This window comes from Hyaena hyaena, unplaced genomic scaffold, assembly GCF_003009895.1.
Source record: "Hyaena hyaena isolate Hyena2069 unplaced genomic scaffold, ASM300989v1 scaffold_137, whole genome shotgun sequence".
Taxonomy (NCBI): Eukaryota; Metazoa; Chordata; class Mammalia; order Carnivora; family Hyaenidae; genus Hyaena; species Hyaena hyaena.
The window spans coordinates 3,163,085-3,187,176 of record NW_024080769.1 but is presented as its reverse complement, the minus strand read 5'-3'; the positions used below and the strand labels follow the sequence as shown (position 1 = coordinate 3,187,176).

Here is a 24,092-nt window from a genome sequence, read left to right as displayed (position 1 = left end):
AGAGGCTCTGCGGCCTCCTAAGTTCTGTACTCGGGACTGTTGAGCCCAGCAAAGTAGAGGCAGGGAGGCCAAAGAGTCTGGCCAGCTTCCCTTCCCCCTCCTCCGGGTCCATATGCAGCACTTCCTGCCCCCACTCAGCGGCTTGGAGCTCCTGCTAAGCCGATGTCACCAGCAGCACATGTCCAGGACGTCTGCACATCTGGTGGAAAGCAGCAGGACAGAGCCAAGTCCCCCGTGCTGTGCTACCTTGGGTAAGTCACTGCCCATCTCTAGGCTTTAGTTTCCTCAGAAAACAAAGGATGAAGAGGAACATGGACTCAGATTATCTAAAGCTTGATATCCTAACTCATCTTGGATCCCTGATGTCTCTGGCTCCACTCACAGCTGAGCAAGCTTGGCTTTTGGAAACGGGACCTGGGCCCAAGACCTGAGCCAGAGACAGCTGGGGAACAGCTGTGCTCTGAATGAACCAGTTACTCTCCTGCGTTAAAGTCATCTGTGGCTCCCCGTACCCTGAGAGTGAAGCCCAAGTTCCCCAGCCAGCCAGTCATCGCCCCTCTGCCTGATTCTCTGATGTCACCCACCCTCCACGTGACTCTCTGGGACCTGCTAAGTAATGGTTCCCTTGACAGTCTGTGATGCATAATCTTCTGCACCTTCACTTATGTTGTTCCTTTGGTCTGGACACTTTCCCTCTTCTTCACTTGGCTAAGTTGGCTCAAGAAAGCCTGCCTGGGCGCCCTACTCCCTGACCCCCGCTATGGATGAGGTCCCTTTCTCTGGCTCACCTAGCCTTGGGTGTCCAGTGTCCCAGCCCAATCACACTCTATTGTGACTGTTTCCTTGTTAAGGGAAGAGACCCAGTCTGCCATCTCATCCCTGTGATGCTGTCAGTCACCGACACCAGGCCGGGAAGACATTTTTCAACAGGCTGCAGTGAGATCAGAGCCTGACCTCTCCCCGCTACCCCCCGCCACCTCCCGCGTCTTGGACAGACTCAAAGGTAGGTTCGAGCTCCCTGGCCCCACCCCTACCTTCAAGTGTATTTGAGGCTGTAGTTGAGTGCAGAAAGGTGGGCAAGGAGAGAGGTTGTGCAGACATCTCTTAAGGCCCCACTGACCCAGATCTTTGGAGTGGTCACATTTCCCCCACCCTCACCAAGCCCACAGTGGACCCCACACCCTCAGACATACATCCCCCACCCCCACCGGTCCCCAGCAAGGGAAGGGACCCCTCCCAGCGGCCCTTCCCTGTTGTACACAGGATCTACTCCTTTTAGGAGAGCTCCACACTGGGCCCCATGCCCCCTCTTCCACATCTTTAGTCATATTGCTTCCATCTTCCTGTAATCTCTCCTCCCCAAGTGCTACCCATTCTCAAGGACCCAGGAGAAATCCTACCTCCAGAGCTGATGTCCACATAGCTCAGAGGTGGCATCACAGGGCCCCCAGTCCCTCTACCACCCAAAAGGATACAGCTGTAGGTTCTCCTCTGCCCCGCATGAAGCGCCCAGCCCCATGTGTGACCAGGATACCCCAACCCTGCCCAAGCCCCATAAATGCAGTGTTGATTTACTGGCAGTATGAGCACCCTCCCCATGTACCCTCCTCCTACGGAGGACTGTTTCTCAGGGACAAGTTTATTACAGGGAGCACACTAACCTCTTTCATAACATCTAAAGGCAAACCAACTGCAAAAATATCAGCCTCTCAAGTGTGGCCAGCTCGGTGTGGGGCCTGGTTTGAGCCATGACTTTGCTGCCCGGGAGGAGCCCGTGGCTTCCTCCCGGGCTGCCTCGCAGGAAGGCACGAGGCCCCAGAAGGGAGGGGGGGAAGCCGGAGGAGAGAGGAAGCACTGTGTCTGGTTCCGTGGTGGTGAGATCCAAGGCCGAGGTGGGGCTGAGCTGGAACGTGGGGCTCTTCTGGCCAGAATCTGGCCAAGCCCCGGCAGGAGAAGGCTGCAGTGAGGCTGAGGCTGGTGGAAGGGCCTGGATGTGGCCTCCCGGTTCCACTGGCTCCCAGACCAAGGACCTAAACCACCAGTTACGTCCTCTGGAGCCTTCGCTGGCTTCCCAAGTTCCCAAGACCGAGGGTGCAGACCAGAGCCCTCCCGAGGCTCCTGGTCTAGACAGACCTGCACCCAGCCACAGCGCCCCCTGGCTTCTGGTGCCGGTCGCCCATCCGGGGAACTTGCTGGCAGAGCTGCTGCTATGGGGAGAGGCTGCCCTGGCCAGGGTGACACTGAGGATGCAGGGGAGGCAGTGGGCTGGGAGGAGGGGAAGGACCCCAGCACAAACAAGGACACAGCATCTTCCCCACCCTCAGCACTGGGCTCCGTTGACCTAGGCACCGGACAGGGCCGTCTTCCGGAAGGCCTGCAGGGCCGGGTTGTGTAGCAGCGTGTAGGCCAGACCCCAGCGGGCCCTGCCTTGGCAGGCCCTGGGCCCTGCTCCTCTAGCCACGGGGTCCTTGGTCCGCAGGAGCTGCATCCCTGAGAGGGAGAGAGTTTCTGTGAATCACTCAGCAACCCCCCAGCCAACCGCTGTCGCAGGACCAAACTGAGCAGTCTGAAAGTCACCTGTGTATTGTTGGGGATGCTGGTGACCCCGGGGCTCCAGGGGCCCAGCTCATAGAGTGGGAGAGGGTTGGGAGAAGTGTGGGCTGTGCTGTTTGTAAAGGCTCAGGGTGTTATCCCTCAGAGGGCAGACAGAAGAGGGAGGGGACAGTTCTATGGGGGGGACTGGAGGAAGGGCTGGGACAGGCAGCTGGGTGCCTGCCTCCCTCCCGTGTACTTCTGAGGTGGTGAGAAAGGAGAAGACCTCCCATTCTCTGTGTGAGAAGGGTGTGTGTGTGCACGCTTATGGGATGAGCAGAGGGAGACGGGATGCAGGGGTATCATGGAAACATATTACCCTGAGAGGGAGCAGGAAAATTTTCACTTCCTTCCTCCCGCAGGCAGCAGACGGAGAGAGGAAGTGAGTGTTTTCCCGCGGTTCCCTCCATCTTTATGCTGCTCATGCAGCCCATGTGTTGCAGGGGGCGGGGGCCATGCCTTGTCCCTCAGAGAAGAAGGTGGGCTCAATTCCCACCATCCCCAGGGGGAAAGCGCACCTTCTTCTTCCTCCCCTTGTCTGAGGCCGTCCCGGGGTGCCCGGAGGGGCTGGGGCCGCTGTGTTCGCAGAAGCAGGTCACAGAACGCTGTTGTGGCTGGATGTGACTGGCTGGCCTCGATCTTCAGGAAGCTGCAGTATGTGTAGTACCCTGGGAGGGGGGTTGGGGTGGAGGATGGCAGCGCTGGGGGAGGGGGGCCCCAGCCAGCCCGTAACACACACACCGGGAGCCTCCTGCACAGCCTGCCCCCTGAGCATGTGGCACTGCCTGTGGCCTCCCGCCCACACCCGCCACTGTCCCTCATGGACTAGGTCAGGGCAGAGCCCCCTTGCCACTCGCACAGCCCGAGCAACCCCTGCTCCTGCCCCTGCCTAGCGACCATACCAGGGTCAAGAGCGGCGGCTCGAGGTGGCAGCAGGCTGAAGTCCATCTGGCCGAGGTGGACAGCGTTGTAGAGGGCAGAGAAGAGCACTCGCCAGGCGGCCACCACGGCACCCACCAGCACGTTGATGAGGAAGAGGAGGAACGTGGCTGCGTAGAGCACTCGCCTGGGGTTGGGGGAGAGAAAAGACTGAGGCCGGCCTCCCCCCACAGAGCCCCTTCCTTGGGGTCAGGGTCAGACCTAGGTAAGCACAGCTGCCGGGCATTTATTGACTACCTACCGTGTATCGAGTGCACCTTCTAAGCACCCTGCCCTCTGCTGGGCTTTCTCTCTTGCCCCCCACCACTGTGGGAGACAGGTGGGGGTCCTTCCTTCCATAGAAGGGAAACTGAGGCCCAGAGAGATTGGATGGCTTAGCTAAGGCTGTCTAGCTAGTCAGTGGCAGTGCTGGGGCTTATGTCCTGGATCTTTCTGTGACCCAGGTGTCCCATCTCCCTCCTCTGGGTCCCTTGTCCACTGACTCTGAGTCTCTCCTGGGGCTGGAGTCCTCCCACAGCCTTTCCATCTAACATGGAAATAATGTTTCTGTTAACCTCCTTCCTGCAAAAGGGGAGACACATGGTTTGGAGGAACACAGAGGGTCCAGGGGAGAGCAGAGCTGATCCCCAAAGCTGGAAAGGCTCATTGAATATTTCTGGCACTGCAGAAGGTGAACAGAGAGGTATTCTGGAGTCGGCAGGGCCACTGTTCCCTTTCTCTTTGGGTGAGGCAAGCTCTCCTAGCCTCCACTGGGCTTCCAGAGAGAGAAAAGGGAGAGATGGCAGTGAAGGAAGAAGGACACAATGGGAAAGACAACCGAAGAAGAGGCTGAAGTCCTGAGGAGACCACAAGCCCAGGAGCTGCCTCACCGGTTGGTAAGCTCTGGGCGTCCATGGTGAGTCTCTAGGAAGACCCAGTGGGCTGCCACGTTCTGCAGGACCACAGCCAGGACCAAGGTCAGCCAGAAGGGCCTGCAGGTGGGGTGGGGAGGACGGCACTGTTAGTGGCCCTCTGGGAGGTGGTCCTAGAGCCCTCTCTCCCTGCCTCTCTTACCATGAGGACTCCAAGGATCGGAGGAGCAGGAGGTTCCTGCCATGGAGCATGGGCATGAGCACCAGGAAGGCAAGGGCCGTGATTCCCAGGAAGAAGATGATCTGCTGCACCAGGAGCCCTGCAGGACAGGGAGGTGCAAGGGGCAGACATCAGGCTCTGTGGCACCGAGCCCGAGCTGCCACTCCCAGGACCCCAAGGGTTAGGAATGGGGCAAACTTGGTTTCAGATCCCTGCTCTGCCACTGCCTAGCTGTGCCAACCAGAGCACGTTACTTTACCTCTCTGAACCTCGGGCTCTTCCTCGGTCAGACGAGGTAGTGGCCCCTACCTCGGAGAATCCAATGATATAATGTCTGTGGGCAGCTCTTTGAAAACCACAAAGTGCTTTGCAAACGTTATTTCCCCCCAATTGTCCCTAAGTTCTTGGGGACAAGATTGTATTTTAAATTAAAGCTTGCATTCCTACTAGCCAGAGCCCTGCACACAGTTGGTGCCAGAACATCATCTAATGAGACAACTGACTAGTTATTTACATGGGGTAATGTGTATAAAAGACCTCGGGAGGTATAAAGTCTACCAATTTTGTGCTAGTAATTTCTCTTCTCCTTTATCACTCTTCTCCTACTCCCCCAGGAAGGTGAGGACCAAAGGAACCAGCAGGGAAGGAAATCAAGCCCTATCTTTTGTAATACTGGCCCAGTCCCCTCAAATTTCAGGGGGTCTTATTCACTGTACTGCCCATGGGGAAAATCAGAAACTTGGAGCTAGGAGGGAGTCCTAGAAATTAACTCTCTCAGGGCAGGACCCCCTTTGCAGCTCCAACAGTAACCACAGAACCTGCTTGCATACCCCCAGTGACAGGGATCTCATTATCTTCACAAGGTGGCCCATTGTGGCATAACCTGGGCTTACATAAGAAGGAATTTGCCTCCATGAACTTCCCACTTTCTAGCCCTGGGGTTCGCCCTCTGTGTAAACACCTGGTGGCAGTGAGGAACCATCCTCATATGAGGGGTACCTTTTCCCCAAGGGCTTCTGCACCTGCCCCTCTCGCCCAACCTGAGTGCACCTCCGGAAGGCAGAGAAGGCAAGGTGGGTCCCTCTTGTTGCTCTCGCCCCTTGGTACCCAGGAGCATCAAGACCTGCTGAGTGCTCTCTCCTCCCCAGCTGGGGCCAGTTTCTGGGGACACCTGAAGGCAGGGGGTGGAGGGTGGGCAAGGGGGGGTGCTCACCAAGGCAGGTAAAAGCAGTCTGGTAGGCACTGAAGCTCATCCAACAGAATATGGTCTGGCGGGAGGGGTGGGGCCTCCGGGGCACGGGGCTCAGGTCCAGGGCAGCCCCTCGGTACAGAGCTTGCAGGTTGGTCCTGGTTGGGGGAAGGGTGGGGAGGAAAGCAGGGATCTCAGGGAACACATGCGCTCCCCAAATTCCTCCTCTGGGCCAGTCCCTGGCAGAATTCCCTGTCTACTTACAACCTATGGCCACAGGCAGGAAAGCCAAGGGCTGTGGGAGCCAGATAGGACTTGCTGGAGGAGATGGTATCTGAGCAGAGTCTTAAAGGATGAATCAGAGTACATTGTAGTGCAAAGCAGAGATCAAGGGAGATAAGTTGAGGCAGAAGGCTGAGCCAAGTCAGAAGAGTGAGGAAACGATTGTAGGAATGGAAGAGGACTTGCAGAGCAGCCACCAGGGCAGGAGGCAAGGTTCCAGGCAGGCAGAGGCTTGAGGGCCTTGAATGCCAGCCTAAGTAGGGTCAACCCTGTGGGAAAAGATTCCCGGGTAAAAACCTGGCAAATGCACACTCTGACGTTGCCCCCCTTCCCAACCACACTGCTCCTAACGAGAACCCTCTTTCCCACTCACTGTGTGAGGGCAGGGGAGGCAATCTGGCATTCAATGGCCCATCACAGTCTCTTCAGTGCCCCAATGCCAGCTGGGCCACCTCCACACCCACACTGTCATGGGGCAGGTTCAGTGCAGCCGCTGTTCCTGACACTGTCCCTCCTGCCTCCCTCACCTGTTGCCTCTTCTAATCCCAGGCAGGGTGCCGGCTTTCCAGGCTGCCTTCCCCACTGAATCTGCCCACCCAGGTGGTCCCTTCTCAGAGGACAAAGTCCACACCCCTATAGCGCGTGGGCCAGACAGGAAGTCCAGGAGGGAGGGTACGGCTAGGCCCCGCCTTCTTCCCCCCCACAGGGCACCACAGGCAGACACAGTGACAGCCTGGGCCTGCAGGGGCTTTCCCCTCTTCCCATCTCCTGGCTCAGGGCTCCTGCACCTCTCCCCCACATCTGCCCTGGGGAGTCAGAGCCTGCCACTGACCTGTGCGCCACCAGTGAGCGGATCAGCATGAGGAAGGTGAGTGAGCACGACAGGACCAAGGCCGAGATGTAGCAAACTGAAGGGGTGGAGAGAGAGCAAAGTGGGAGGTGAGGACCGGGGGGGCCTCCCAGGGGCCCCCCAAGCTGCTGCCATGGCTGTGCCTGGGTAGGAGTGACCCCCTGCCCCACACCCACACTCTGCCTTGAGTGGAGACCCCTTGGCACCACACACCCCGTTCTCAGATGCAGTGCAAGTCAACATTCTCCTCCGTCCCCTGCGCAGTGACATGGTGGCCAGGACGGGGGAGAGGCCAGCTCTGAGGCTACAGATCTGGTCTTCACATTTGTCATACTGCTTCCATTGCTGAGAAAGACAGTCCATCCAACCTGGCAACTGTCCCCATCTCCTCCGCTTCCTGGCCATGTGGCCTTCAGGGGTAGCTTGGTCTCTCCAGCCTTGGCTTGCTCACGCAAGGCCCACTGCTGGGCTGCCCATCTTCCAGCACGATCCAGAAAACCCCACGTGGGCCCACAGAGGATGTGAGTCCACTTCAGTGGGGTCTGCGGCCATCAGAACGAGGAAGGTAACTGTCGCTACCCATCTCCTCCCGGGAGGGAGCCCTCCTCCCCAGCTCCCCGCCTACCCTGGCCACATCCATAGATACACCATTTGCTGTATCTTCATCAGCCTGGAGAAGGCATAATGTGTTGTGAGCAGCTTAGGTATTCAAGCCTAGCCAGGAATTGAGGCTGCAACCCTCCTGCCCTCCATCCACACTCCGTCTCTGTCTGCACCCTCACGACAACCCCACCAGAGAGGTCCTGGGCTGACCAGGAAGCTGAAGCTCAGGGAGAGGGCCTGACCCGCCACTTGCACTGCTGGGAAGTGATGGGTGGAAAGGCCTGCAATTGTTTCCAAGCAGACCCAGAATCAGCCCGGCGTGCCTGCCCCCGATTGCATCAGTCATTCCAGGAAAGTGTTCCTGGTGCCTAGGTTCCATCCAGAGGTTTGGGAGAGGCTGGCACTAGTTTCCTGTAGTCTCAGGTGCTGGAGGGGTGGGGTCTCTGCACTGACAGCAGAGTACAACCACCTTGGGCTGTTAAAACTCCTCGAGGCCCAGGCTGCACCCTAGGCCAATTAAATCAGAATTTGTTGGTGTGGGACCTAGTCCTTGGCTTCTGAATGCAGTCTGGGTTGAAAGCCACTGCCCTGGGGGCTTCGCAAAGATAGGGCCTTCATGATCCATTTCAATCCGCAATTGACTGAAATCAACTAGGCCACCGATGGGTATTGAGTGCCTGCTACCGTGGTTCTCAAAGTTAGGCTGGCATCGGAATCACCAGGAGACTTGTTCAATCATAGAGGCTGGAGTTCCTGAAGTCTGGCAAGCCGCTTGAGCCTTGGGATTTTACGAAAGGTACCAGGTGGGTGGCTCGGTCCGGCTCAGGTCATGATCTCTCCATTCGTGAGTTTGAGCCCTGCGTCGGGCTCTGTGCTGACAGCTCAGAGCCTGGAGCCTGCTTCAGATTCTGTGTCTCTCTTTCTCTCTGCCCCTTCCCCGTTCACACTCTGTTTCTCTCTCTCTCTCTCAAAAATAAATAAACACTAAAAAATTTTAAAAATAAAATAAAAAAAGTACCAGGTGATTCTCAGGCACAGCCAGGCCTGAGAACGACTGCTATGGAAGAAAGCACTAGGCACATGCAGCTCTGACCTGCTCCACTTCCCCTTCAGAACCCAGCTCGGCACCAACCACAGGGCGTTCTGGACCATTTTCTGCAGGTGAGGAGCATGCCTGCTGAGCCTGCACAGGTGAGTGAATGGGTTAAGGCGAGGTGAAGGGTTAGCAAGCCCCCTGGCCTCTGGCCTGGCCTTTGATCTTCGTCCATCTACCTCCCGCTCCTCTCTCCCTCGGTTGGTTCCAAACCTGGGTCTCCAAATCCTGATGCCCACAAAACACTCCTGTTCTCTGCTCCTTACCCCAGATAGATCTGTCTTCCCCCCTCGGTGGCAAGGCTGCCCTTGTAGCTTCAACAGCTGGTTTGCAGTAGGGAAATTCAAGTCCAGAGAAGTGAAGTGGCTTGCCTGGGGTCACACAGCTTATAAGTGATGGAGCAGGAGTTCTTATTTAGTCCGCGGGACCCAGGGGCTGAGCCCTCTGTGAGCGATGCCAGGATTATGGTCCAGGTGCCCAGTGGGCAGCCTGAAAACAGGCTCTCGGAGTTCAGGAGACATTAGCTCCTTAAGCTAAGCACAGACCAAAGCGCCCCTGAACCCAGATCTAATCTCAGTTCCATCACTGGCTTGCTGAGTGGCTTTGGACATAGCTTTGATCCTCTTGGACCTCAGTTTTCCTCATCTGTGGACTAGGAGAGTAAACCCTGCTCTGTTTGGCCCCTGAATCCAAGAAGATCCAAAGTAGAAGCATTTAGGCTTGGAAGTTACAGCATGTGATTATAAACGCCCAGCGTGGTGAGGAGAAGCAAAATCCACCATCTTGAACATGTCACCCCCTGCCTCTGAGCCTCCATTTCCCGTTCTATGGGGTACAGATTGATGGGGCTGATCTAACAGGGCTGCTGTGACCTTGGATGTGGGCTGATGAGGGCCATGTCTGCTCCTGCCTGTGGCCCAGGGTGCAGCCAACTTAGAAAATCTCCCTGGAGATGTCATTTGCAGCCCACCCAGAACTTGTCATCTGTCCAACTTGTAGGGCCACATGTCCAGGGTAGCCTCTCGAATGGGAGCAGAGGCGCTCAGGAAGGTGATGGGAGTGGTGGCCAGAGAAGGGAGCGGTCACTGCACACATCCCTGCCCACCTCCACTCCCTGCCCCTTTCTGTTCTTGGCAGGCCTGGTCCAAGGGGAGACGATGATGTTAACGGTCAGGAACAGCTGCTGAGCAGTCACACCTCCACCTGCCAGGTGGGCCGCCCAAGCTCCGACCATCCCACGTTCCTCCTAAGAAGCCAGGGTGCTCACAGCCTGGGACCCCAAGTCAGCAGAGGGTGCAGGCCCAGGACTCCTGACCACCACGCCTTGGGTCAAGGTGGTGGAGACGGTATTCCTCTCTTAGCTCCACTCTGGCTGGCTGTACAGCCCCAAGCAAATCCTTCCCCACGTGTCAAGAGGGGACACTTCTCAGTCTCCTCCACAGGGCTCTTGGGAGGGCCTGGGAGGTGGTGCAGTGGATGACAGGACTAAGGGCTGAAGGAGGCATCAGATCCCAGAAGGGGAGGCTGATATGGTTCCCCGGCCCACAGGCTCGTTGTCAAGGGCGGGATGGAGAAAGGAGATGGCCCAGGAGGACGGGGATTGGGGCATTATCCTGCCCAACCCCACCCGCGATTAGCTCGGAATCCAGCCCAGTGTCTCACATCCCTGCCTCACTTCCCCCTCCCCTACCCTTGGCAAAGCTCAAGGGGCTGATCCCTCGGCCCACGCACCGAAGGCCTTGCCCATTTCCACACTCGGAGAGCTGCCCTCTGGAGCCGGGGTGGGAGACCCCATACAAGCTGACACGGGGCTTGAGATGACTTCTTCGGGGCTCGGCAACTTGGAGCTGGATGCCGCAGCCAGCCCGGTTTGGAGGGGAGGACGTTGAGGCCCAGATAGAGGAAGAGACATCCCCACAAGCACCCCGCACGCCCCTGGCAGGCTGGCGCTGAGCTTGGGTGTCTGGCTCAGATCCCCACAACAGGCCCGCAGGGATTCCAGTGAGGCCTCACCTTCCAGAGCCCACAGCTGATGCTTCACCAGCACCACCACCTCCTGCCTGTCCTCGGAGAGCACGATCCCAAAGCCAGCCAGTAGATAGGAGGCATCCGTGGTGATCCCCGCCCTCACCTTCTGGATGGTGGGTACCACGCCCACCAGCAGCAGCAGGGCCACCTGGAAGAGCCCCAGAATGAAGGTGCCAGGACCTGGCTGTGCTCACCCCAGGCAGCCCTCCCAGGAGGGCAAGGAGGGGAGTATTTCTTAAACACATATTACTTCCTAACTGCCAAACCTGCCTAAACCTTCCCAAATGCTCAAAGAGGAAAGTAATTCTATTTCCTCTAGTTTACAGCAGAGCTAATGGGGTCAGAGATGTCGAATAATTTGCCCAAGGTCACACAGGAGGCAAAAGATGGAGCAAGGGTTTAAATCCATGTTTGTGTGACTCCGGAACATGTGCTCTGACTCTATATGAGCCCGGTAAGAGCTGACACCCCCTTTCGCCTGGGTCAGCCAGTATTCCCAAGATGTCCAGAAACAGCTGACCAGGACTGTAGGTGGGGCTTTGGGGGAGCTGAGCTGGGCTTGCGCTGTCCCAGGCTTGGGGGTTGGGGGTAGGGGTCCAGAGGCAAATGGCACTGCCGGGGCAGGACGTACCTGGTAGATGGCTGTCCCCGTCAAGGTGGCTGAAAGCACCAGATTCACAGGGAGTTGGAATCCTGCAGTCACCAAAGGGAGTGAGGCGGTGAGCCTAGCACCACCCAGGCCTGGTAGCCCCCATCCCTCCCAAAGGGCCCAGGAAAAGGGCCAGGGCGTGCAGGACCCTAGGCCACCAAAGCTGGGCCAGGGGCTTTCCCCTTGTCCCCAGCTGCGGCTGTTCCTCCCGCCACGGGGTTCTGGGGGACGGGAGCCGGACTCCCACTGCAGGGCTTTTGTTTTGTGCAAGGGATGGCTGAGGTCACCTCCCCACTCCATACCTCGCTGTGGAGTGTAGACATAGTTTCTGCAGCAGATCCAGAACCGGGACAGGAAGCCACGCTTGGAGGTGTGGGAGCTGCAGAAAGACAAGGGCAGGCGGGTGCCCTCAGGGGAAGTCCCTGCCCAGAGCCTGAGCCCCCAAGTTTGGTTTATTCCTCACTCTGCTCGCCCCCCGTGCTGCCCAGGACCAGCTCCCCAAACTAGCCTGCCAACCAGCTCTGCCCACTGGCCCACAGGGTGTGCCTAAGACCTCACCCACTTTCCAGCTTCTTCCGGCAAAGGAGGGTCCTCAGATATTCCTCAGAGTAACTGCTTTGCAGCCCCTGTGGAGACAGACAAATGGACGAGCAGATGAGACCTGCCTGGAGCCGTCCCTGGGAGCCTGGCTCAGGGAACCACTGGGGTACAGGGAGCTCCGTAAAAACTTCTCGCCTGGAGTAGGGCCAGATCCATGCCCCGTGATGTTGCCCTTTCTCCTCCGTGAATATGAGACTATCAGTCTCCAATCCTCTCCTGCTTTAGTCACATCTGGTCACTGCTTCCCTCCAGGCCCATAGGCCTCTGCTGGCTGAGACGGGGGCAAAAGCGAACTTATGTCCTATGGGCACATCCCTAACCAGGACACAGGATGGGGCCATGCCAGGTCACACCCCCAGGCCTCTCCTCCTACTCCAGGGAGATCACAAGGGTCATGGGATCTGTCTAAGCCCCATCCCAGGCCTTAAGCTGCCTGCCAAGTGGCAGAGGCCCACAGTAAGATGGGGTGAGCCCCTGCCCCTGACCATGAGGCTATAAGCCTGTCACCTATTGCCATGGCAACCCTGAGCCCAGGGGAGGTGTGGGTCAGCTTGAAGCTTGACTGGGTCCTTTGAGGCTTAAACCTCTTGCCCCAGGGTCAAAGAGAATTATTTCTTCCAGGACTTGTCAAGAGGAAAGGCATGCACAGAGGGAGAGGTGAGGCAGAGATGATCACCGGAGCAGGAAGGAAAGGGACTAGGCAGGGTAGACATGTGCCCAGTGCACCTGGTCCCCTGGGCGAGCCCTCCCTTCCTCTGAGCCTTCTGTAAAAATGAGGGGACAACGGGCTTCTCCACAGGAGTGTGAATGTCAGGAGGGCAGCAGTAATGATACATGTAAGCAGTAATGGCTACCGTGTAAGAGCCAAACCCAGAGTCAGGTGGGACCATGGAGGATCCCGGGTGGCCGCTAGCGACCCTAGCCCACCCAGCCTCTCCCGCCTCCCTCCCCTTCTATCCTCGGGGACCTGGCTCCCTGCCTAGCTTCAGTCCCAGCCCCTCTCCCGAGCTCCAGGCCCATGGGCCAGCTGCCCACCACACCCCCATGACCGCACCCCTCCACACACACGTGTGCATCCGTGTTCCATCTATCAACAACGGGCACCACCACCCACCCGCTGTCTATCCTACATGTCACTTCAAGCCTTGCCTTCACCTTCCCCAACTCAAGAATAACCAAACCCTTTGGCATCGGAGTCCTCAGCCTCTCCGGAGCCTGTCCCCCTCCCTGGGAGGGCCTCTGTGGGATGCTTTTCTTCCTCCTCCTCCCCCACCAGGAAGAGTACTTGACCCCATCTCCACGCTCACCCGTGGCTCTGGGATGGGGCCCGGCTGCACTTCCCGCATCGCACTGTGAATCTTTGGTGCTGCCTGCACCCCCACCCCTCACCCCAGTGCACTGGGAGCTCCTGGGGGTCAGATGCAAGTCAGTTGCTCTAAGTCTACAGTACCTCACCCAGGGTCTGACATTTGGTAGGTGCTTAGAAAGCTTCCTAATAAGATTGCCTTGTTTTCTAAGAATTCTCTCTTGCTATGATGTACCCACCATCTATCTAAACCATCAGGAATATTTGCCGAGTAGCTTTCGTGTGCTGAGAGCTGCCCAGTGCCACAAATTACATGTGAACGAAACAGGCACAACCCATCTCTGCCCCTTCACTCCTCTTGCCTACCCCTGCATGCCTCCTCCTTATTCTCTCCCTCCTCCAGATCCTTCCTGTCCTTCAGGGCCCCTACCGGAAGTCTACCTCCTCCAGGAAGCACGCCCCCCCCCCGCCCCGCCCCCGGCCAGCCTGCCTCAGTTCTCCCAGCCTACCCCTCTATCTGCCTTTCTCCAACCACATCCAACCTAGAATGGATTCATAACGCGATTCTGCCCTGGGTGTTTCCTGAGTCGTGTCGGCATCTGCAGGGCTCCTAGGAGGCTCGAGACTCCTGGCCTGTCTCATTCCTCCAGCTGGAGCCTCCGCACCTCGGAAACAGAGTTCTGACTTCTCTGTCTTCTAGTCCACTTCCCTTTCTTGAATCCCCACCGGGCATACAGCTGGGTGCCCCCAGGTATCCTGGGTGCCAGCTGAGGGCCTGGCCTAACCTTTGCTCTGGAAGAGGGAGGACTAACCAGCCCCTTGGTGACTCAGCAAATATTTCCCGAGCACCTGCTATGTGCCATGCCCTATGCGAAGCGTGACTACACAGGAAGGAGCTGGGGGTGTCTTGGGCGCTGACCAGGAGCCCACCCAGCCCTGCCCCTTTACCTCAGCGCCCGCTCCTGTCCTACGGCTGAAGCTTCTCACCAGCTGCACCGGGTACCAAACGCTCAGGAATCCGAGGCCCAGAAGCAGAGGCAGGGAAGCCAGCAGGGAGTAGTACTTGTAGATCTAGACAGACAGACAGACAGACTCCCAGACACACTTACCTTCTGCTTTCCTCCCCCAGCAGAAGGCCAGGAGCCATTTCCCTTCCCATTTCACTCCTACCTGCCTCACAGGTGGCCTGAGGCCTCTGAGTCTATCATGCCCACCCCCTACCTGGGCCACTCAGCACAGACACCCTCGCGTCACCTTGTGAGGCCCTGTGGAGATGCTCCCCACTCCCCTGGGCTCCTGAACTCCCACAGCACTTGGAGGAGCTGCGAGAAGAAGCTATGTAATCCCCTCCTCCCCACAGTAGGTCTGAAACTGGGGACACCCACTTTCTATGTTCCTTTCTTCCTGGGGTTTGGCATGGGTCCCCGAAAATTAGACAAAGGCCTAGTTTGGTCTGTGTACAGCTGCGACCTGGGCATCGGGAAGCACATGCCCTACCTTCTGGCTCTGAGGCCTTGGGCTCTGAGGCACAGGGTTGGGCTCCTTCTGTGTTCACTCATTTATTAGTTAGTTCAATACCTTTTTACTGGGAGCTCAGTATGTGCCAGGTTCTGAGCGGTGACAAAGACCAGTCAAGTCCCAGCTCTCAAAGAAACCAACTAATCGTCATGTCTGCCCTGAAAGACTGGTGTTATCTACTCCGTTCACAGGTGGGAAACTGAGTCTCAGAATGGTGACATGGTTTCCTCAAAACACTTAGCATACCCTGGCATCATTTTGTGTATTTATTTATTTATCGTGTCTTCCCTTCTGGGACGGCGACTCTTGGGGTGCCGGGACTTCATCTGTCCCATTCATAGCTGTATTCCGGTGCTTGGAAATATCCCTGACACAGAGTATTTCAAATATGTTTGCGGAAGGAAAGGAAGGAGGGAGGAAGGGCAGAAGCTGGGTTCAAGCTCAGGTTGTCTGGCTCTGAAGCTTTCGCCTCCACCCTTTGGACTCTAGATGGGGCAGCTTCGAAACCCCAGCCAGCAGCCAGTGAACTGGGTTCTGAGGAGCTAGAATTCTCTTTGTACCCTCAAAGACCATGCACCTACTCGGGCTCGTCTTCCTCCATCACTCCCCGCTCCCACTCCAGCCTGACCAAAAAGGCTGGAAGATCAATATAATGGAGGGATTTCAGGCTCTCTCTTTCCTCTCTCTGCCCCCTCCTAGACTGCCCTGAGGATAGGCCCAGCCTGTCCCCTGTTCTTCCCCAAGACGGTCAAAGTGTGGAAGGGCCTGTGTTTCCAAGAGTGGAGTTTTGTGCACAGTAGAAGGTCCCAGAGAAGCCCAGCATACAAATAAGAGGAAAGGAGCTTATGGCTCACGCAGCCCCTCCATGCCCCTCTCCCTCAGGCTGTTGTGAGTCTGAGGTTACCTTGGGTGCCTGGGGGCACTCTACCCTCTGCCACACCTGGACCCCGAAGTGAGCCCAGGACAGCGCGCTGCCGAGCAGGTATGAAGCTCCATGCCTGACCGTGGCACAGGCGGCCAGAGGGTAGTAGAGGGCAGGGTAGTAAAGCAGGGCGAGTATCTTCCATGGCCCTGGAAGGCAAGAGGGGCAGAGGGAGACACATGTTGGAAAGGCAGATGTGGGGCCTGGGTCCGGCCCCTGCAGGCCCCTCTCCTCTCCTGACTCCACCTTCTGAGTCCCTCCGCTGGTTTAGCGAGTAAGAGCCCCGCATTCAAATTCAGGCTCTGACTAGGACCAGCGCTGTGATCCTGGGCAAGTTACCTCTTAGAGCCTTACTTTCTCTATCTATAAAATGGAAATGATGGTAGTTATATTAGCAACGACAAAATGAAAAGGCATGTGTAGGGGCGCCTGGGTGGCTCAGTCGGTTAAGCGTCCGACTTCAGCTCAGGTCATGATCTCACGGTTCGTGGGTTCAAGCCCCGCGTCAGGCTCTGTGCTGACAGCTAGTTCAGAGCCTGGAGCCTGTTTCAGATTCTGTGTCTCCCTCTCTCTTTGACCCTCCCCTGCTCATGCTGTCTCTCTCTCTCAGAAATAAATAAAAAACATTAAAAAAAAAAAAAAGAAAAGTCATGTGTACAGGCTTAGCACAGTGCCTAGTTGGTTGTCAATAAACTAAGATGCTGCCTTATTATCGTTCCCTTCCCTGACCCTCAGCATCCTCCAGCATGAGATGGGGCTCCTACCCACTGACTTTGCAGTCATTTCGAGGATTGGTTGATCTGAGGAGATCATGTTGAGTACGGTGGCCCCTCTTGGTGGCAGCTGCCCTTAGTACCCTCGCTTCCTAGAGCCCCGCTCTCAATTCCCCGGAACCCCCTCCTGCTCTCTCCCCAGTCTCCTCCATTCTCAGAGGGCTGGGCTGTCTGGAGGATTCAGGCAGCGCTGTTCTGGGGGTGGGGTCTGCACAAGAACAGAGGAGGTGGACAGGGCAGTAGTGACCCAACGGCAGGGACCAATGAAGGGCAGGTTTCATGCACTGTGGGCGCAGCTGGGAGGGTAGCGGGACACCATCTGCTTGGGAGACTCGGGAGACGGGGATGGGAGCTACCTGACTTGCTACAGAAGGGCCCCGCCCCATGCTCTGAATTCCCACCCAGTGCACCGCCCTCCCCCATCCAGCCCCAGGGCCTCAGATGCACTGGATACCTCGGCTGGTGGGCAAGGCCAAGGTCAGGAAGGGCAACGGGTCCTCAGCAGGGAGCAGCAAACACAAGGAGCTGAAGAGGACAGTGAAGACCGCGGCAGGCACCAGCCAGGTCCTGTCCCCAGCCAAGAAATCCACGGGGCTGGTGCAGAGACAGGGACAGTACAGGAGGGCATCGCTCAGGCCCTGTACCCGCCCTCCATTCCCCCACGCCGCGTTCCATAAACCGGGGAGGTAGAGATGGAAACTTTCCAGATGGAAACTGAGGCCACATTATCCACTTATTCCACACATATTTGTGGGGTGCCAGCTATGTACCAAGTTCTAGGCCTTGTGGCAAAGTGACTCAAGGACATCCCCGTTGATACCCACACGCACAGTGGGAACAAGCCAGAGCACTGCTCTCCCCCCTCAGCACTGCTCCCTCTGCCCCCTCTCCCCCGGAGGCTCCAGGAAACAGCCGCCTCCACACAAATCAGCCTATCTGGGCTGGCAAACCTTCAGAGAGCTCGGAGAGTCACAACATCCTTGTGTCAGAGCCACCGCCTTGGCCTGGGTGTGGCCCCGGGGCAGAGGGCAGACAGCAGGCACAGCTGTCCCAGGCATAGCCCCTCTGGGTTCAGGGCAGGCCACTCGGGCCTTCTGCTTCTGTCATCCAGCTTCACCTCATGCCCTGAGAGGTCTGTCCCGCTTCCTTCTTCCCTCCAAGCCCGCAAGCTCTTTCCCGGGCCCACTGGTGACAGAAACCCCAGGCTAGTCCTCCCCAAACCCATCATGGCAGGAGCCACCTCTGTGTGTGGTCTGGGCCAGGGAACAAGGCTGTCTACCCTGGGGTTCCAATCACCCCAACACTTTGGTCTCTCCCATATAAGCCTGCCCAGTCCCATCTCCTCAGGACCATCTTCCTCCCAGCCTCTGGGGTCGCACGACTAAAGGAGATGGGGAAGAAAGTTCTAGCCACTGATCTCCAGTCCTTCACGATCTGCCATTAAGCATCAGGGTCCGGGTGATACCCTCAAGGGAAGTGAGGGTCAAGGTGGCATGGGATGGGCATCGCTTGTCCAGATCATGGACCGTTGGAGGAAATGTATCTGGAACCAGGCCCTATGGGGGAGGGGGATGGTCTCCTTGGGTCTGACGCAGGAGTAGGTCCCGCCCCTTCCCTCTGGGGCTCCTGACTAAACTGAGAAGCAGGTAGGGGTAAGAAGAGCTCCCAGGCTGAAAGGGCGGCCTCTCACTGAGGCCAGAGCAGACTGCTAGGTACCTAACAAACCGCCACGCTCCCAGAGTGGCCCTGCCAGCTGGGCCACCTGAGTGGGGGTGCCCAGGCCTTGGCACCAACCTGGGCAGTCCAGGCCTGCTGTGCCCGCAGCGGGACCCGAGCTGGCGGCGCCTCACGAGCGCAGCCAGCAGCAGCAGCACAAGGATCTGAAAGGAGAGCATAGAGCAAGGCATGGGTGCCCAGGCCTTCCTCGAGGGGCTGAGCCTGAAGGCTTGGCCTTGGTGCTCAGAATGCCCCCTCCCCGCCCCGCCCCAGGGGGCAAGCTTGTGGCATATTGGTGACTTGCCAGAGAGAGGTGACCAAAGTCTGAGAGATTGGACTTGGCTGCATCCTGGTTGGGGCCCCCACCCTGGAGAGCTCCCGGGACCCCCCTTCACCAGCCCCAGCAGAGAACACAAGTTCCCCTGCCCTGGCCTGGCAGTCCGTGGCAAGTCAGTCCGGATTCAGGTTGGACTCACCGACAGCACGGCCAGGCAGACGTGGAGGAGGCCAGACAGCACACTGGGGCGGCAGGAGGGCACTTCCCTGCAGGGCAAGGGAAGGCTGGGTCAGGCACGTGTGGGGACTCCCTGGGTGTGCAACCAGGTTCGGGGTCCCAGGCTGTCTACCCTAGGGCTCCACCTCCCACCTCCCTCAACCCTCTGTTCTCTCCAACACAAGCGTGCCTAGTTCCACTTTCTCAAGGTCACTCAGGGTTTTCACGCCCCCCCATGGTGTGCCAGCCCCGTGCCAAGCTCTGAGGTCACAAGGCTGAAGGAGACAGGGGGCTCCCAGGGGAAAACATGGGAGAAACAGAGTGGACCAGCTCGACCTGGACCCCTCTTCTTTCTCTTCTTTCTCACCCACATTCTTCCTGTGCTTCAAGGCTCACTTCATTCCTCCCGCCTCCAGGTAGCCTCCCTGACTACCCCAGTCCTCATAGACCTCTCCTTCTCAGCACTGGGTCAAGCAATCAAATGTTTGGTCCTCTGTTATGGCCTCTGGCGTTTGATTTGAGTATAAAAGATGGTTAGAATTTGCTAAGGCAAAGAATGGGGAAAAGGAGCTTTGTGTAGAGGGAGGGACATGAGGAAGCCAAGTGACAGGCAGCAGATAGTGTGGCTGGGGTCAGGCACTTTCAGTTCATAGTCTACAGGGTTGAAGGCAGGCCAGAAGCAGGTCACAGCAGGCAAGGGAAGCACTAGGAAGCCATCGAGGGTGTTTGAACAGGGTGGTTGTTCTGGATTTGGGGAGATTTCTGTGGCTCAATTTGAATACCAACAACAGTAACTAGTACTTACTAAGAACTTGACTAGGTGCCAGATGTTGTTTGTTGCCTGGGTTAACTCAGGGATTACCTAAGTGGTGGGTGCTATTATGAACCTCTTGTGCAGACAAGGAGACCACAGCTCAGAGAGGCTAAGTATCTTATCCAAATCACACAGCTGGGAAAGCAGCAGAGCAAGGATTTGAACTGAGGTCCTCCGGCTCCAGCGCCCACATCTGACCAGACGGGGAGAGGTAAGGAGCACGGGAGGAAGTTTTAAGTCGAACCATATGAAATTGTCATTTCCGTGCATCAAAAACAGTTGAGAATCAGCATTTTCAAGTTAGTTGCACGTAAGCGGCGGCTGGGGAAGGGAGATGGCAGCCTCTGTCTAAGAGGTATGTAGGAGGAAGAATGTATATGCCTGGAGACGGAATACTAGAAGGAAGGGGAATTTCCAGAGTGACCGCTGAGTTCTAGGCCTTATTCCAAGATGAGCGGTGAGGACCCAAGATGAGCGGTGAGGACCAGAATCACATGTAGCCAAGGAAGCCCGGGCTTGGTCTCAGACACGCAGGGAGACTCAGAGGGAAAGGCGCAGCACATCTCTCTGGGTGGGAGGGAAGGGCTGACTGCCTGTGGTGGGGGCCTGATACCCTCCCCACACCCCAGCAGAAGGGCCTGCTGATCACCCTGGTGTTGGCCTCAGGCTGGGAGGCAGGCCAGGAGGGAAGCCTCCAATTCCCCAGGCATCCCTTTGAAGTGGAGGGGGAGGTGTGTGTCATCCTGGATGGCTGCCACAGGCATTTGTGTCCCCAGGCTCTGGCCGAGAAGCTCAGCATTGGTGAGGAGGGGATAACACATGGGCAGATGTCAGGCTGGGCACATAACCCAGTCAGGGGGGCTCCGGGGGTGGGAAAGGGCTGGCTCGGCTTACACGGCTCAGTCCCATGCCCACAGAAGAGCCCAGATGACACAGCCCGCCCATCAGACTCACCGCCCACCCCCCAACCTTTTTAGCCAAGCCTTTCTACCTGGAGGGCATCTGGAGAAATGTGACCAGGAAACTGAGTCCATCCACCCACTGTCACCAGTGCCCAGCAGCCCCAGCCCCAGGGCACACTGCTGTGCCGAGGGGGACCAGCATCAGGAGCTCCTCAGAGCTTTGTGCATCATCTTCCTGGGGTATCTGACTTACTCAGGGAGAAGGGAGCCCAAGTTCATCTCCTTGGGATTCCCCTGGGCTTCCACTTTTGGGGGTGGGATTTGGGGGACCAGCAACTAGACTTGGACGGGCTAAGTAAGTCGAATCAAACAGACCTCCTCATTCTTCCCGCAGTGGGAGGAGGGAGCTGCAAATCCCAGATGCCACGCATAGGAGAGGTGGAGCTCCCCATCACGCAGGCCCTGTATGTACCCCACTTCCTTGTGAGGCTGTTTCTGAAGAGCCTGGCCCCAGCCAGGACCCAGGGCCTTGAGGCTTTCAGGGACTCAGCTGCAGATTGAGGTCAACCTGTCAGGATCTGGGCCCTCCTGGGTTCCTGGGCCCCTCCCCATTCTGCTACTTCTCCCACCCCAGAAGTGTGCAGCAGAGGCAAGGGGAGCCCACAGGCTGTCCAGATCCGCCAGGGAAAGGGATGAGAAACCTCTCGCTGACCGCGGAACTGTTGACCAGGTGGCCAGCCCCCTGAGTGCTCCAAACAATCGCATCTCCCCCCGGGCCTGGGTGGGGCCTCCGTCCCTGCTGGGTGACCCAAGCCTGGCCCCACCGCAGCCCCAGCCCCTGGGGAGACACGCAAGAATTTCTCCTTCTCCAGTTTCCACTGTTGATGGAGAGCAGATGTGTACACATCTGGCTCCGCACCACCTCCCCAGCCTCACCTTTCCAGTACGGCAAAATCGGGGGTGAGGGGCGGGGCCAGGGCAAGAAACAGCAAGGGGAGAACTAGGCTCAGGGGCCCACGCAGGCCAGGCGTCCTTGGTCACATGGGGGGCGCAGGGAGGCCTGGCCCCTCTGCCAGGGTGCCCAGACTAAACAAAGATAGGGGCTGGCAAGTCCTCTGGCCGCACTTGACCGGGCTGTCGTTGCCCCCTGGCCCTGGGCTCGCATGAGCACTCCTGCAGAAACAAAAGGACCCCTCCCCTTCATGGAGATCCAGAGCCAGCCAAAGGCAACAGGGTGGCATGTTTGAGGAAATATCTTTCCTCACATCTCCCCCTGCCCTGGCCTGCCCAGAAAACCTGACACTTGCTAACACCACACCCTAGATGGTCACCATGAGAACCAGTAACCCCTTGAAGGCAGACCCGACTTCTCTTCCCAGCACTCACTCTCCAGGCGGGCTATCGGCCTGACTCACCCAGAGAGTTGCCCCAGACTGGCAAGATCTGAATTTGCAGGGATGGGTCCCAGGAGGTTGTATTTTTAACAAACCGCACAGGTACTTTTTAAGGAACAGCCCAGCACAGGCCCCTCTCCAGTACCAACATCAAGGCAAGGGCTGTTATTCTCATGTAACACGCGTCTGAAGCCCAGAGAGGCTGCGATTTGCCAAGGGTCACACAGCAAATGAGCTGCATGGTTCATCTTAGCAGTCCTGGCCCGGGGGGCTTCCCCCCCCCCCCCCCCCCCCCCCCCCCTGCACATAGGTAACTTTGGCCACACCCCACTCTGCTGGCAGACACAGCCAACTTACCCCTCTGGCTGGAGCTCCTGGCCACCCTGGGGCTCGTCGATGTACCAGTTGCCATAGGCGTAGTCATCCGTGGCCTGAGAGGAGGTCTGGTTCCCCACCGCCTGGGACGACATTCTCTGGCCTTTCTCCTTTGTCCCCGCCCCCCGGACAAGTGGGGAAAAGCCACCACAGATGTGAAAAGAGGCTTAGGAGGAAAAAAGAGAGAACGAAAGAAACCCAAACAAAGAAACGTTTCTCTTTAATCCTAAAGGTTACTTTCTTGCTTTTAGCTCTCTGGGAAAAGCCGGTCTGGGAGAGAGGGCCAGGGCCGGCTGGCACGGGAAAAGGGGAAGGGCTTCTTGCCTCCCTTCCCGTCTCTTCCTGCCCCGTCTTGCCCGGTCCTGCTGGAGATAGTTATCCCCTTGGGAAGAATGCACCCCTCAGGGTCCTTGGGCTCCTGCGGGGGCACCTGTTGGTCTGACCACCAGCCTTTGTGCAAAGGACCATTTTCAAAGAAAGTTTGTCCAATCCAAGCTGCCCACGGAGACCTCCCCCTTCTTCCTCCCCCCTCCCCAAAGCCACCCAGACGGACCCACAACACACATTCAAGGAAGGGCAGGGAGGAAGGAGCTGCAGAGATGAAAGGGTGGGCGGGCAGCAGGCAGGCTGACACAGCCCAGCCGGACCCTCCCAGCTGGGCTCCAGGTCCCTCCTGCCCTCAGGGGTTGAGCCCAATCCCCCTCTTTGTTCAGGCTCCCTGGAGACACCCCCCCTCAGCCTTAGCCTCCTGAGACACCTCCCCCCACCCCAGCCTTAGCCTGCCCCTCTGTGGCTCCTTTGGTCCTCCTGATGGTGGTCCTGACAAGGTCCCCCTCCCAGGGTAGGAGGCTCCACCGGTGGTGGCCGGAGCCCTGCAGGGGTGCAGCCAGGAGGGAGGGTCAGGCACCTGGCTACATGCACATACCTGCCTCAGCGCCCTCCCCGAAGCGCCCACACTTTTGCCCACTACATCTGCAGTGCACCACACACACACACACACACACACACACACACAACCACACGCAAGTCCTGCAACCCAAGGAGCCAGCTGGGGCTGGGCTAGGGGCGGAGGCAGGGAGGGGGGGTCTGTCCATTCCTTCTCCCGGCTTTCCATAAAGGAGGCAATATGTGTCTCACTGGTAAAACCTTCTAGTTTCTCCAACTTGATTTCACAAGGAGATAACTCACCCCCACAAGGCGGAGATTAGTCCTTCACACACAAACCAGACCCACAGGTATGCGAGAAAGAGTCCCTCCTGCCTCCCGCTCCTCCCCTCCCGAAGCTGTGGGGTGATGGTAAGGAAGGCAGGGCCTGGGCAGAGGCTGGGGCTTTCACTGTTCAATTTCCCTCCTCTGAGAAGCGGCACTCCTGGCCCGCTCCCCTCCCCCTCCTGGCCCCAGCTCAGAAGGGAGACAAGATGTAGATAAAGACAGAGACAAGTTCTCAGGCCTCTGTCCCTGGGCAGGGGCAGACCCTCTGAACTTTCGAAGGTCCCTGTCTTTCCGATATCCCAGAGGGGCCCTGGGCCCTGGCCCTCCCCAGCTAAGGTATTCATTCCACAGGATTTTTTTAAAGGCATTCATCCATTTATTCTTTTTATTTTTTGTAAGTTTATTTAGAGAGAGAGAGGCGGGGGGAGAAGGGGAGGGGCACAGAGAGACTGAATCCCAAGCAGGCTCAGCACCACCATCACAGAGCCCAATGCGGAGCTTGAACTCATGAACCTCAAGATCATAACCTGAGCCCAAATCAAGAGTCAGATGTTTAACCGACGGAACCACTGGGTACCCCCATCCATTTATCCTTCTAACAAATTCATTCAACAATTACTAAGCGCTGGCACTGTTCTGGGCCCTGGGATGTGAGAGTTTACAGTTTGGCGGGGGGACAAGTAGGTAAATGACCCTGGGTCTGAGTCTTCCTGTCTACAAAGGGGAGATGCAGAATGCTCTGACGCGTGCCAGGGGAAACTGAATTTGGCC

General features: G+C 57.6%; 1 protein-coding gene across 3 annotated transcripts; it reads right to left on the bottom strand.

The window, feature by feature from the left end:
- Nucleotides 1–1,600: 1,600 nt before the first annotated feature.
- Nucleotides 1,601–23,239, bottom strand: STRA6 (signaling receptor and transporter of retinol STRA6). 3 transcript variants are annotated; one of them, XM_039238132.1, is made up of 18 exons: nucleotides 23,035–23,236; nucleotides 22,092–22,275; nucleotides 18,608–18,674; nucleotides 18,210–18,295; nucleotides 16,870–17,009; nucleotides 15,625–15,791; nucleotides 14,151–14,273; nucleotides 11,855–11,922; nucleotides 11,599–11,675; nucleotides 11,279–11,340; nucleotides 10,633–10,795; nucleotides 6,906–6,981; nucleotides 5,816–5,949; nucleotides 4,585–4,702; nucleotides 4,401–4,502; nucleotides 3,495–3,658; nucleotides 3,111–3,260; nucleotides 1,601–2,490 (listed from the first exon to the last, which is right to left on the bottom strand). In XM_039238132.1, exons 1-18 carry the CDS (start codon nucleotides 23,201–23,203, stop codon nucleotides 2,342–2,344), a joined length of 2,199 nt encoding a protein of 732 aa, XP_039094063.1. In that variant the 5' UTR covers nucleotides 23,204–23,236; the 3' UTR covers nucleotides 1,601–2,341. The 3 variants fall into 3 exon arrangements, with proteins under 3 accessions (XP_039094063.1, XP_039094064.1, XP_039094065.1); XM_039238133.1 differs by lacking the exon at nucleotides 4,401–4,502 and having other exon boundaries at nucleotides 23,035–23,239; XM_039238134.1 differs by lacking the exon at nucleotides 14,151–14,273 and having other exon boundaries at nucleotides 23,035–23,237.
- Nucleotides 23,240–24,092: the final 853 nt, after the last annotated feature.